This window comes from Eptesicus fuscus, chromosome 22 (assembly GCF_027574615.1).
Source record: "Eptesicus fuscus isolate TK198812 chromosome 22, DD_ASM_mEF_20220401, whole genome shotgun sequence".
Lineage (NCBI taxonomy): Eukaryota > Metazoa > Chordata > Mammalia > Chiroptera > Vespertilionidae > Eptesicus > Eptesicus fuscus.
Window position 1 is genome coordinate 40,906,344 of NC_072494.1, and position 13,908 is coordinate 40,920,251.

Consider the following 13,908-nt stretch of genomic DNA (forward strand, 5'->3'; position numbering starts at 1 on the left):
GTAGAAAGAGCTGGCGGCTGAGTGCCGGGGGCCTGGGACACCCGCTTGCCGGGCCTGCAGAAACCAGACCGGGGGATGTGCTTGGAGACTCACTCGTCTGCAGACCAGCATGGGCACCGCTCTGCTCGGCGTGATTAGAGGACGTCACACACAGCTCATCCCCCAGGAAGCATGTTCCTGAGCAGTAGTCATAGCTTGGAATTCAAGGCCACGTGCTGTTCCTTTTGACACCACCATTTTGCAATGTCACCAATCACAGGCAAGTCAGCCCCTCCCAGGGGCAAGGACAGCCCCGGGGCCTGGGCTGGGCAGGCAGGGCCACACCAGGGCAGTGGGAGGAGCCCAGTGGCGCGGGCGCAGGGGTCCAGCTGTGGACCTGCGGAGGGGAGTCCTGGGCTGTGTTCTGGTGATGGAACCCAGGATGCAAACGTGGTTAAAAACCAACCTTCAAACAAAACAACGACAAGCTAGTCCTGAAATACATTTCACTTGAAACTTTTTTTTAAAAACAAGAAAATGTTTAGGGTTATTACAAATCAATATTTATAAACAAGTAAGAGTGTATTTAGAATAGCTTTGTTTACCTGAGTAAATGTTTTTGGTACGTGTACAGATGTGGAAATTGTGAATTTGTACTTGGACTTGTGGACTGTGGGTTTTGGGTGTTCCCTCTTTACCCCGTATCCCCGTTTCCCACAGCCCCTTTCCTTTCTCCCTTCCCCCTTCCCAAGGGCTAAAAGAGGAAGGAGACTGAGCAGGAAGGGCTGACTACTGCAGAATTGGGGGGAGGGGGTGGTGGTGATCCATACCACAGTCACCTGGGTACATCCATCCATGCATTTTCAAAAATACACCAAGACAGTGAGATTCATGGAATATTGTCTAATACAGAACAAATACTCCTAACCCAGATTTTATACAGTTTCTCACACGTTCATCCCATAACCAAGGTCAAGGGGGTGTGGTGATCAGTGACTCAAAACCACCTCAGGGCATAAAACCCAGCACCTCCACCTGAGCCCTCACCGGCCGCAACTGAAGGCAGTTCCTTTTGCTGAGTGCGTGGGTGAGCTCCGGCTCCAGCTGCCTAACCTCCTGCCCCCAGCATGCATTGCACCATGGCCAGGACCTATTAACTCTGCCGGGAACATGTCCTCTTTCTGCCCCTGGACTGTGGTCTGGTCTGCCCTGTGCCTATGTAACACACCAAACTCTACAAAATCACCCAAAGTAGGAGAACTAATTCCTTTGACAAATACCATTAAAAAATAATAACAGCCCAGCCAGTGTTGCTCAGTGGTTGAGCATCGACCTATGAACCAGGAGGTCATGGTTCGATTCCCACTCGGCACATGCCCAAGGTTGTGAGCTCGATCCTCAGTGGGAGGTGTGCAGGAGGCAGCCAATCAATGATGTCCCTCTCTCATTGATGTTTCTCTCTCTATCCTTCTCCCTTCCTCTCTCTCTAAAAATCAATTAAAAATCACGTAAAAAACAAAAACAGCTTTACAGCAGTTTTGGGTTCTGAGCAAAACTGAGCAGAAAGGTCAGGTCCCATATACTTCTGCCCCTCCCCGCTGTCCCATCCTGCCCAGAGGGTACACAGACCATTTTGATTTTCGGTTGCTTTTCCTGCCAGTTACTCCTGACCCCACGGAGTCCTCCAGTAGCCTCTGTCCTGCCAGCTTTCCAACACTCTCTAAGAATCCCTGCAACGGCTTCATTTCAGTGAGAAATGGTGTCCTGGATGTGCTGACAGTAGTGTTTTCAGTTACTCTGTAAAGCCCCTCACCTCTGGGTGTGTTGAGGCCCGAACTCAGCCCCTGGGACATAGGTGTGCAAATCTGATCACCTCCACTTCACGGGAGGTGGAGCAGCAGCCCAGACAAGTCAGGTGGCCCCAGCAGGTCACATAGCTAATTGGGAACCAGAAACTAAGACCCTGGCACTTTCCAGAAGTCACCTGTAGCCAAGTCAGCTGCCGTTTGGCTAAAACTCTAACTCCTTCTCTTCACCCACTGACCTCGTTCTCTAATGTGGAGACACGTGTGCATCCAGGGCCAGGGCCAGGGCCAGGTGTGGAAGTCCAGCTCCAGTTACTGAGCCACCGGAGGGGCTTTTCCTCTCCACAAAGCCAACCTGCCACCCGCAGCCGGGCCCCGGGTGTGCAGCCACCTGGGGAGAAGCGGCCCCGGTCTCCACACCTATGAGTCTCATGGCCCGGCCAGAGAAAAGGATGACAATTTAACAGTGGGAAGGGAGGGTGACTGAAGGGTTAAGTCTGCAGGAACAGATTCAGGTCATAACCTCTAAGATACAGGCCGGGGTGTCGATGGCTGGAGTGGAGGTGAACACTGGAGTTAAGGAAGGCCAGGATGTAGAAGGCAGGATGGTCACAGCTTTCAGCTGAAATCTAGCTGCAGTCAGGAGGACCAGAAGCCAGGGCCCCCAGAACTAGCCTGTGCTCCTATAGCATGTGAACTCCAGACACTCTGGTCTTTGCTGGCCCTGACTCCTGTCTTTGGGTAACGCAGTCTCACTGATCATTAAGATGATGACTGGTGGTGAAGATGAAGTACTTTGGAATGAGACATGAGTAATTCTCTTCTATGTGATTCTATCACACACAAGTCAAAACAGAAAAGATGATTACAACTAGAGAAGACTGGAGAAACAGTCTTATGTGACAGGAAAGACTGGAAAACATGGGCCAGGGTAACAAGGCATTAAATACAATGTCAAATTCAGGAGATCTTACAACAACCAGCTTCTTTAATTAGAAAGCAACAAACATGCAAATGGCAAGTGTAGAAATTTATTTGAACCAACATTGTCTCTACCATGAGAACTGCTCTTCAACGTTGATCCAAGCTCCCCCGTGTGGAGGCTGGCAGTATTGCACTTTCATTGCTAGCACTCCTCATACATGGCAACTAGGTTTTAAAACATTCTGCTAGTTTTATTTCACACACTCTCCCAAGTTCATGCACACAATCACTCCACACCAATGTCAGGTTATCCCCCACAAAAGGGAAAACTCCAAAAACCATAACCTTAAAATTGCACTGAAGCTCTGTAAAGAAAAAAATATAAGTGTCTTATACAAATATCAAAACATTGTAAGTGCTGGCCACTCAGAGTTGCTTATTCCTCATCCTCGTTTTCATTCTCCTGACCGGAGCCTTCTGATCGGTCACCCTCCAACCGGTCTGGAAAACAGATATGAGACTCACTAAAAGAAATACTTTTAGGGTTATGATTAAGATAATCTTCAATGCCTTTTATTTAAAGCTGCTTAAAATGTATAGAACTCAACACACCATTATGTAAAATTCAGTTCACCACTGTGTGTACATACTTAATTTTTGCCTCTACAGAGAAATTTTAAAAAATAAAGGAAACACTATTAACTTTGAAAATGGATGTCATTCTAAACAAACATTTTTAAAACACTACAGATGGCTTCACCATGTACCAGTGGAGTGGCCTGGGTAAGTCACTACAGAAAGCCCGCTGAGAAGGGCCGGAGCTCAATGAGGGTGGTCATTGTTGTCATCAACAGACAGGTGATGCTCAGCATAGGGAGACATTTCATTCGTGAGGTCAGTGAACATACTCGTGTTTATAATGGATACTGGAACTTTTTCTTGTTATGAGCACAGCTTTTGAATTCCTTCCTGAATAGTAGTTACAATATATGCATTTTGTGTGATCTGTGACACTGAGCCTCAGTTTATCACTTAAGACAAAACAATGATGAAGAAAACAGAGAGGTGCCTGTTCAGCCTTCCTAGCATGCTACCTTTCTTTCGTCTGGGCTCTGCCGACCTGGAGCGAATGGACCGCTGAAGGCATTTATGATGACAAGGCTGTGTAGGAGCCTCCACTCAGAGAAGCAGAGTGGGTACGTTTTCAGGGGACTGTCTTTCATTGTGATGCATTCCAATAAATCAGGTTCCTGAGGACATGAGTTACTGCGCTAAGGAAGTTATATATATAAATGTTAAGTAATACCATGTTGTTGAGACATAATCCTAATTGGAACAGAGGCTGACTGTTCTTACCGGCCCGGATGTGGTTCAGGGAGGCCAGCATGCGGAGCATGAAGGAGGCGGGCACTGTGATGGTGTTCCTTGTCTCCTCCAGCATGAGCTCATTCCGAGTGATCACCTGGGGCAAGTGAAACCACCGTCAGAGACCACAGAGCGCCCGCCCCGCCCCTGAAGATTAGGAGAACGGCACGAAAAAGAGTGGCCTTCCTTCCCTACGTGCCTGCCGTCACGTTTCCCTGTTAAGGCTTCTCAAGGCCAAGTAGTTACTTTGACTTGCATATGAGGAGTAAGATGAGAGAACATGCCTCATGCAATTGGCAGGAAGACAAAGGTCAACTCTCGTTGCTAAAACATCCAAGAATTCAATTTGTCTTTACTTGTTCCCCGGAGCAGTCTACGCTGTGCCGCTCCTTATGTTCACCGAGAGGAGAACGGGTACTTTGGGACAAAGCAGTGCTAAATTATTGTCCCTGGGTCACGTGGATCCTTGGAGAGTTGTTACCTTCGCTGAGGCAAAGTAATCTTGAAAAATAAACCTTTGGACAAGAGCTACCAACGACTTGTGTCAGAAGTATCAAGGAAAGGACTAACAATATCCGTGGCTCTGAGGGACCCAATGTATGTCATGGGCAAAGGAAAGAAGGAAGAGTTAAAGCAGAGTGTGGGAAGGAAGAAAGGGAAGCCTGAGGGCAGGAGAAGGATGCCATCCGGCCAACAGTCCCCAGTGAAATGACCACTCTTTCAGCTCCTGGGTCCCTCAGGGCCCTTTACGGTCCTAAATGAGCTTTTCAGTCTGACTGAGCAACTTTCCCTCACACTGTAGGTTCCGCACACGGATGTTTCCTTTACCTTCTAACAACTTGGAACCTGCTGGCCCCGTGTCTCCAGCGCTCCTTTGCTCCTGTCTGCCTGGTGAACGCCGTCCTAGTGACTTTTATAGCCTCTGTGAAGACGTTCCCACCCCATCGACTCCATTCACAAGCAGTTTTTCTTTTCTACAGGCTTCCAAACACTGAGCATACACCTCAGACACTCACTGCACTACACTACACTGTGCTGTCTTTCCCTCTTACCCATGCGCTCTGAGTGCAGGGCTGACACAGAGTGTTGTGTAAATGTCTATTAAATGAGTGAAAGCACCCATGGGAACTGTGCTGAGCTGTCAACCTCACTCTGAGGTGCTGCTTGACCCCCTTACTAATATTATTAAGTGACAGATCCTTATTTATCTATTTGTGCCCTCATCTACCCATAGGAGTTCAGCAATCAGTAGCTGATTAATGCAACGGACCCTAATTATTATAAGAAATCTATGGAAATCAACAAATGAAAACCCTGGCTGAAGCTTGGGGTGGGGGGCGCATAGAAATCAGCTTTCTTATCCTAATTTCATAAAAGACCTAGCCCTTCACTGAACTCAGTTGGAAAACTACTGATTTAACAAGAAGCTGAGGAAATCTTAAAACAGAATAAAGGAAAAGATTCTCATCATTTGTGCTGCTACCTCTTGGCCATGATGATGAAGACGCTGCAGTGAAACCATTTTCTCAAAAGGACAGTGTTTTTAATGATTCTTTACGGCAGTAAGCATAGTCAACCTATTTTTCTTAAACTACAAAACACTTAATCTGCTATTACTAATACTCAGTCTTCTAATTAGCAAAATACTAGTTCAATTTTTACCTCTAGGCATGGTTTTATCTTCATTTTTCTTTTTCTTAAAACTGACTTCCTTACCTGCATGAAATTGTTTTATGTTACCAACTAAGGGAGGAGCTGCTTTGATATTTCTTAAGAAAGCATTTCAGGAACAAGGTAAACTATGGTCTAATAAGTGTAGTAAACATCTTACTTCATCAGCAAGTTTTCGGTTAAAAATCCTTGACTCCTCCAGTGGTGACCAGATCTTGATGTCATAATCTATGCCAGACGAGGCTAGAACTAGAAACAAAAAGTACGGTTAACATAAACTCAGAACACATGCATTTATTCAAGCTATGCACACAGACACGTGTGTGTGTGTATGTATAGAATATGTGTTTGTAGGGTACAGACGCAGGCATATGTACATATACATCAGGGCCTTGAATAAAGTTCTGTTCAACGTCTTTTCACTGTGCCACTGATGAGATGCTGAAGGAACTTAATCTTGTTTATAACCATTAGCTTATGATAGAATCGGTTTTGTTACATGTTGTTTCACTTAAAGTTGCAGATCCTATCTATGACGTTCAGTGAGGACTTCCTGTGTGTACATCATAGCAAACGTGAGCTGCAATGGAAACTGTACTGATGCATGTGTTAACTGAGAATATTATTTTGAAGATTTCCTAAAAGTCACTCTAGAATATAATTTCAAGACTATGGGGAATTTCCAATGGAAGGCAAGAGCACGCCAGTGAGCCTTGCAGATTCAATTTGGTAAGTAGTGAGAAGTTCAATCAGCCAAACCTCTTACAGCTAATACAGCTTAGAAGAAATATTAGGAGAACACTCTTTAACCTACTTCACCACACTTTCTGCCCAAAGCAAGTTATAAGTGTGTTTTGGTTTTAAACCCAAGCAGAGCTAGAAGTGACTCCCGTGGCTGCCTACAGATAATTCGGATTATTTGTATGTTAACTAGAACACCGCTGGGGCTGATGAGCCACACTAATGATTTCTAGCCCTTGCCTTATGCACGGTCCTCTTACTTGGGTCAAATGGATGTGGCTGCAGGCAGTTCACCACGTGATTGTCAGCCTCCAGAAGCATTAAATGCTCAGCGGTGTGACGATCCCAGATGAATATATGGCCGCAGTCGGAACCACTCATCACAAAGTTAGCACCCCAGAAATTGGCTTCTTTTATCTAAGGGTTTAAGAAAAGGAAGTTATAAGGAAATTCAAATTAAAGTTATTAAAATAAAGTCTTATTCTATTCTTGTGTTAAAAAAATTAATTGGCTTAGAAAATAAAATACAAATTGGAGAGTGTCCTGGTCTTCTAGTATCTTCAAATGATAGATTTGCCAGCAAAGAGAACCCGGCCTTCAGCAATGAAGAGTCCCCCACGAGGACAGGGGTATGTTTTTGTTCCATACTGTGTTTATCGTGCCTGTAACGGCTCTTAGCACACAGTAGGTGCTGAATTAATTAACTGCTAAATGAATGAATGAAATTTCTGGGTTTTTGACAGTATAACAAAAAGTACCAATCTTTTTCTTAGTTATTTGAAGTTCTCATAATTAAAAGAAAAGATATAAACACATGTACTTTTATGAAGCAATGAGACAAAGGAATAGACAGTTGGAGTGGTTATGATGACATTTTTTTCAATGGATGCATACTAATGAACCATCAAAATCTTTGTGCTTCAGATTGGATTTTCCAGTCATTTTATCTGCAGCTGTCACTCTGCTATTTTGGGGAGAGCAAAAGAGGAGAACCTGTTCTGTTCTTACTTGGAGCTGTTATTTTACTTGCTTATCTTCTTTTTTTCTTATTCCAGCCCCTAATTATTTTCCTCTAAAATTTTAACCAGCAAAATGCAAGAAATATAAATTGGTTCTTCTATTAATAATAGTATTATTTTTTGAATGATTAAATTGTTACTACCACTGATTTCTATAGAGAGCTTATTATTTCCCTAAAGTAAGAAAGCAGTTTAAAACTGATTCTATAGATACGTTTTGAGAACTCAGTGAATGTGAGAACAGCACTTTCTAGACAGAAACGGTTCAGAATCACACTTAGTTATGACACACTAGCCACCTCCCAATATTCCCTTAGTCGGTGACGGATGTAGCACTGGGTGCACAGATGTGGGGATTGTAAAAACTGGAAAAGACCTGAGAGATCATCAGATCTATTCTGTTCAATTCACAGATGAGAAACTTGAAGTTCAGGGAGCAAAGTGACTAAAACCAATCTTGACTTGTCCATCTTAACGGGGTGATGATGAAAGCAACCTGACTATATTTCTCAATGAATCTGAGTTTCATATATCCAAACCCTTCTCTCCAAAACAATCTACTAGGAAAGTACACAGCAAGTGTGAGAGAGCAAAGAAGAAGCAATGGTTACTTGTATAAGCTAAAAATTTAAACTCTACAATAATTCCCGGGTAGAGTTTCCTTATAAAAACTGTTGGTCTTTCCTGATATATCACAGGACTAGAACGTATTTGGTCTGGAGATAACCATGAAGGTGCCCCCTATACTGGAGCCCCACTGGCAACACGGGAGGATAATTGTTATGCAAAAACATTCATGCTATGAAAGTGCACATTCTGCAAAGAATGCCACGAGCACTTGGTACCATTGTCCTGGAGTTGCGATGGCCCTTATAAACCATCTTCACTAGTGGCCTTCTAATGTTCAGAGTGTCCAGTTCTTCCATTTCCTTCCTTTCTTTCCTCCGCCTGAAAAACTCCTGAATTCGGGCAACAGCAGAGCGTCTATGAGTTACATATGAAAAGAAAAGAACAGAAATAAATGAAAAACACTCACTGTGGAATGCAATGATGCACATTGAAGTCAGTAAGTCAGAAAATATGTAGACTAAATATTATCTCAGTAAGGCACCCCCACGGAAAGCATCAAAAGGCAGACACAACAGTGGGACTCCACGAGACTAGTTGAGTTACTAGAACAAGATGTTTTAGTGAATAGGTCACTTAGAGATTCGGTCCTGGCTAGGACGGTAAGGGGAGTAGCATGCGGCACACTAGGGTTCAAAGGGCTGTTTTATAAAAATGTAATACAGACAAATTCATGTGCAGTTTACCACAAATAAAACAAGTCCTGGTCCATGCCATTTTTCCTCTCCACATTAGAAAATGTAAAGGCATAAATAGGAACCGAAAGAAATTAAGGGTAACATGTAATAGCAATAGATAAACATATGTTTTGAGATTTTGTTTAAAGATGTTCCCAGCAAACAACAGACAAGAAAAAAAGAGAATAAATATTAACATACGTGCAATAAAAAAAGACCTTCCCAGAGCATCTAAGCTATATGGACTCCACGGTGGAGTGCAGATTTGGGGCAACTGAGGCAGACTTTACTCTCCTAAGAGCTCAGCTGATAACAGAGCTGGAGACTGAAGAATAATGGGCTCGTAAGACTGATTTACTTATTAGAAGAAACTTGTCCTAACACATGATACTACTTAGTAAGTTTCTTAGTCTGAATATGTTATTTAAAACATTGTATTTCAACATGTAATAGACCAAAAATCTAAAATATGTAAAAAGTCTATTAAGTCAGTAAGAAAAATGAACATTATAACAGAAAAATAGGCAAAGGACATGAGTAGAAAAATTATAGAAGAAATGGTTAGTAAATATATAAGAAGATGCTCAGCCTTACTAATAATGAGATAATGATAAAACAATCTGATCTCTCTGTCTATTAGATGAACAAGACTTCTGTCAGTGGCAAGAGTGCAGGAAAACAGGCACTGTTGCTGGGAGTTGAAAGCGGTTCTCTAGGTAAAAAGAGAGTGCACTCTTTTTATTGTAAATTTTCCATTGAACACATATACATACATATGAAGAACACCAAGCAGCAAACAATATTCCTTAAAAGCCTACTGTTTGCAAAGTTGTTTTTGAGAATATTAGTTACCATTTCTTTTATGATTCATTATACTAACTTGGCGTATGATTTAAAATTCATGAAAGACATTAATATGTATGAAAAATTTCAGAAGTAAACTCTTGGGCAACCACTAAAAGAAGTAAAATAAAAGTATAATTGACATGCCAAGAAAGGAAAGAAAATGGACGCATATAAAATGCCGAGTTAAAATCACAAAAGGCAGAAAATGAGTGGAAGACAAAAATAGGAATGAGGAACAAGGGCAGGAAGAGACTGCCTTTCCTGAGAAACTCCCCAGACCATCTCTCTGGAAGAAAGAAGCAACTGAGGCAGAGCAGAAGGAGGAGAGGTAAGGGTCACATTTCTGCTTATCATGGTTCACCAGTTCATAATAATCTCCATTTTGATGGTTAAATGTGACTCATTTAAAGCAACATCTTATTTTTTAGTTGCAATCTTCATTGTAAGAGCAGAAACTGGCTTTGAGTATTTGGGATAAAAGGTATAAACCAAAAATTCAAAAAAGCCCTGAAACAAATTCCATCTTACTGTTATTTAACTAGAAAGTGATAATTGGCAACAGACCAATTTGCTAAAAGTTACTTCAAACATACCTTAATGTGAAAACAGTCTAGAAACACCAGCATAAAAGCAAAACCAATTTGAGACACTAACAGGGGATTTCTTAGTTTTGGGCTTATTTTGGCATTCCCTATGGGGAACTCTACCATTGTTGTATTCCTGATTGTTGCTACATATTGTGTCATATTCCACTTTGTTTCAGAAACAAATGGTAAATAATAGGCATGTGCCACCAGAATAAGGTACCAGGTTGATTTAGTCAGTACACCAGGTTTTGTGTAGATAAATAATGGTTCCGAGGTTCACTTTAATGTCATATTTTAAAATGTACCCCCGTGTTAGTCTTCAGGTTGCAGAAGTGTTTGAAGAGTTGTGTACTATCTTGATGTGTTGCCTTATTACGTTATTAAGGTATTTGTAAGAATACAGCTTTCTTTTTAAAAAATCAGAATCTTTAGGCACAGAATTAGACTCAAGTCCATTTTTTAGTTAATGATCTCAAGGAAAATGAGATAATGACAAAAAGTTGCTAACTGTTAGCCCAAACAGCTTTTAAAAATACCCTAAGTTGCATTTCTCAACAACATAGTCAAAGCAGTTCACCAACATTTGAAGTACATCATTCCAGGTTGTAGTCGCTTTAGCGTACGACACACTTGAGTGAGCATCCGTTAGGTGTGCACACAGGACATTTCCTTTCATTCTGTCCCCATGCAGTCATGCAGCTAAGACAGTTCGTGAAAAGCAACCTGCTTTACGATGCTTAGCACTGAAGAGTTCAGTACATTCCAGGAGTATTAACTGTTAATAGGAAAGGTGGTTAGCTGTGGAAAAGGACGACCTGGCAAATTCATCGTAAAAAATAAAAGAATGAAGGAACATACTGAATTACCTCATTATTCTATCACCTATTGTTGTTCCTCTGATAATAAATCTAGTGAAGGGAACACAATAAAGTCACTCACAGACCTCAAAGAACCAGATATGTAAAGCATCAAGGTCACCACTTTCATCACCAAACATCTCAACCTGAAGAAACCTTTGCTTCCCTTTGTGATTTAGGGTATTATGTGAAATCTGTCATTCAACTAAGTGGCTGAATGAATGGTTGAGGAAATGAAGGAAGCAGAAACACTCACTGAAGGCAGATTAGAAGGAAGACCCTGCACTTAACACCTTTGTCTTTTAAACAGGTTAGAACCCAGCCCTGTTCCAGTGGAGGGACCTGCCAGGACTCAGATCTTCCATACCATCCCCTGGGCACCTGGGAGACCCCTCAGGGCTGAGCTGCTCTTTTGGGAAATAACTAATTAAGCCCCGAGTTGACTCACTGTCCTAACCAGGAGACTATATAACAAGGGAGCGAAGAACAACACAGCTTTTAATGCCCTAGGAACCCTGTTTCTTCTCTATGATTATTCTTTTTTCTCTGCAATTTTCTTTAATAAAGAATAAACTTGAATCATTAGAAATACTGAAAGTGATTCTATGATGACTAAATAGATGATGGCAAATTTACAGTATGTGAAGAATTTTGGCTTCCAGTAGGTAACTGGAACCAAATTTCTATGCAAATAAATACTTTTTAAAAGTTATTAACAGGCTTATAGGGTTAATGTCTTGAATTTTGGAGTCTGTAACCACAACCTATTTGCAGGAAGCTTACTTAGATGCCCCCAGTTCTGAGCAGAGAATTCCTGGACTTTGCAGGTGGAAGAGCTACTAGCTAGGCCTCTGCCCTCTACTCTTAAAATGGATTAGGCACCTTGAAAATACTTTACATAAAAACCCACTTGCCATTCACCCCACTCCCAGGCATGTGTGTCTATTTCTAAATCTAGTACGTAAAATCACTACGGGACACACATATTGTTTTTATGTATTGTTTTATCAATATCATTTTTATTTCTTCCTTCACTTTAGTTTCCATTTACTCTTCTGTGTTCCTGCCCCAGACCAAGTTCACAGGGACCTAATATGTGGGAATCATAGACTTTTCGTTGTTCTAAACTCTGGGTATCTGCCAGTCAAGGTGTTTTACCATACACTCTAGCCTGGTTTCTCTATCAGACTGACTGGCTACAAAGGGAAGAGCAGCAAACTATGGCTCTTGGACCTAACCCTGCAGCTAAGACAAGTTTTCGTATTTGTAAATGGTGACATTTTAAATGATTATACAAGGACCTACATAACAGCCTCCATTTTGCCTCTTGGCCAGCAAAGCCTAGGAGTTTCACTCTCTGGCCTTTGAGGGAAAAGTCTGTCGACCTCTGCTATAGGGTCCAGTTCTGTTTACACCGAGACTAGCTGTAGTTAATAAGAGCATTCCATTTTAAAATAGCCATGTTAGTTGTTAAGGTCTTTATTTTCTAAGACATTTCCTTCTCATGCTTAATCTCAGCCCAAAAGTAAAAACCAAGGTCGTATTTATTTAACCAAAATTTAAGAATACAAATCTTTAAAAAGATATCATTACTCTGCATTGCAAAGAACTGTTTTGATGTTTTTATTAAATGTTTGTCCAAAATGGCTTGGCTATAAACTTTTTAGGTTTCATTTTTAAAAATTAAAATTGGGCTCTGGCCTGTGTTGCTCAGTTGGTTGGAGCATCATCTCATACAGTGAAAGGTTTCGAGTTCAATCCCCAGTTGGGACATGTATGGGAGATAACCTATCGATGTTTCTCTCTCACATCAATGTTTCTCTGTTTCTCTTTCACATCGATGTTTCTCTCTCTCTCTCTCTCTCTCTCTCTCTCTCTCTCTCTCTCTCTCTCTCTCCCTCCCTCTTTCTCTCTTTCTCTGTGTGTGTGTGTCTCTCTTCCTCCTTTCCCTTCTCTCTAAAAAAAACAAAACAAGCCCTGGCTGGTTTGGCTCAGTGGATAGAGCGTCATCCTGCAGATTGAGGGGTCCCAGGTTCTATTCCGGTCAAGGGCATGTACCTTGGTTGCGGGCACATCCCCAGTAGGGGGTGTGCAGGAGGCAGCTGATCGATGTTTCTCTCTCATCGATGTTTCTGGCTCTCTATCTCTCTCCCTTCCTCTCTATAAAAAAATCAATAAAAATATTTTAAAAAATCAATAAGTATGTCTTCAGGTGAGGATTTAAAAAAAAAACCACGTAATTTGGGACAAAAGAAATTATGAGCTCTACTATGTAATTCTTTATAGAAATTAAAGTACAGACCTAAATACACACTTTCACCATTTTTAATTTCGGACCATTTTTCTACCCTAACCAAACTAATCTTGATCAGCTTCTCTTTAAGACATGCATACTTTAATTGGGCATCCTATCCACGTGAGAAATGTATCCTGAGACCCCAAGAACTGAATGTTTTACAACAGAGCTTTGGATCCTTTGTCCCTTCAGAAATAAATTCTCAAAAATCATATGCCTACTTACAAGCTGGTAAATTATTCTTTTCCATGTTCCTAAGAAGCAAAGGGTCTTAAACTTTATCACTTTAGAATAAAAATCAACATAGCTATTCCTCTGAATTCAGAAGATAAATAGGCAGCAGTCTCAGGATGAAGAGCCCATAGAAAGGGCAGAGATAGTAAAGTATATTTTATACAGGTAGCTCAAGACTTAAGATGGTGCTATGGAAGTTAGGAACCTTAAAAACTACTTAGATGAAAATCAGAAGGAAGATTTTTCACCATTTACAAATTTTTGGTAATTAGCTAGGAAA

General features: G+C 41.6%; 1 protein-coding gene across 5 annotated transcripts in view; it reads right to left on the reverse strand.

The window, feature by feature from the left end:
• Positions 1-2,752: 2,752 nt before the first annotated feature.
• Positions 2,753-13,908, reverse strand: part of DCAF6 (DDB1 and CUL4 associated factor 6) — an 88,962-nt gene continuing 77,806 nt past the window's right edge. For 3 of the 5 annotated variants that reach the window (XM_028127816.2, XM_008153115.3, XM_008153114.3), the window contains 5 exons: positions 8,350-8,488; positions 6,746-6,902; positions 5,905-5,993; positions 4,065-4,170; positions 2,753-3,209 (listed from right to left, as the gene is read on the reverse strand). In XM_028127816.2, coding sequence (XP_027983617.2) covers positions 3,145-3,209; positions 4,065-4,170; positions 5,905-5,993; positions 6,746-6,902; positions 8,350-8,488 — 556 coding nt within the window. In that variant the 3' untranslated portion in view covers positions 2,753-3,144. Of the gene's footprint in view, positions 3,210-4,064; positions 4,171-5,735; positions 5,790-5,904; positions 5,994-6,745; positions 6,903-8,349; positions 8,489-13,908 lie in introns of all 5 variants that reach the window. The other 2 variants (XM_054712330.1, XM_054712329.1) reach the window with 1 other exon arrangement.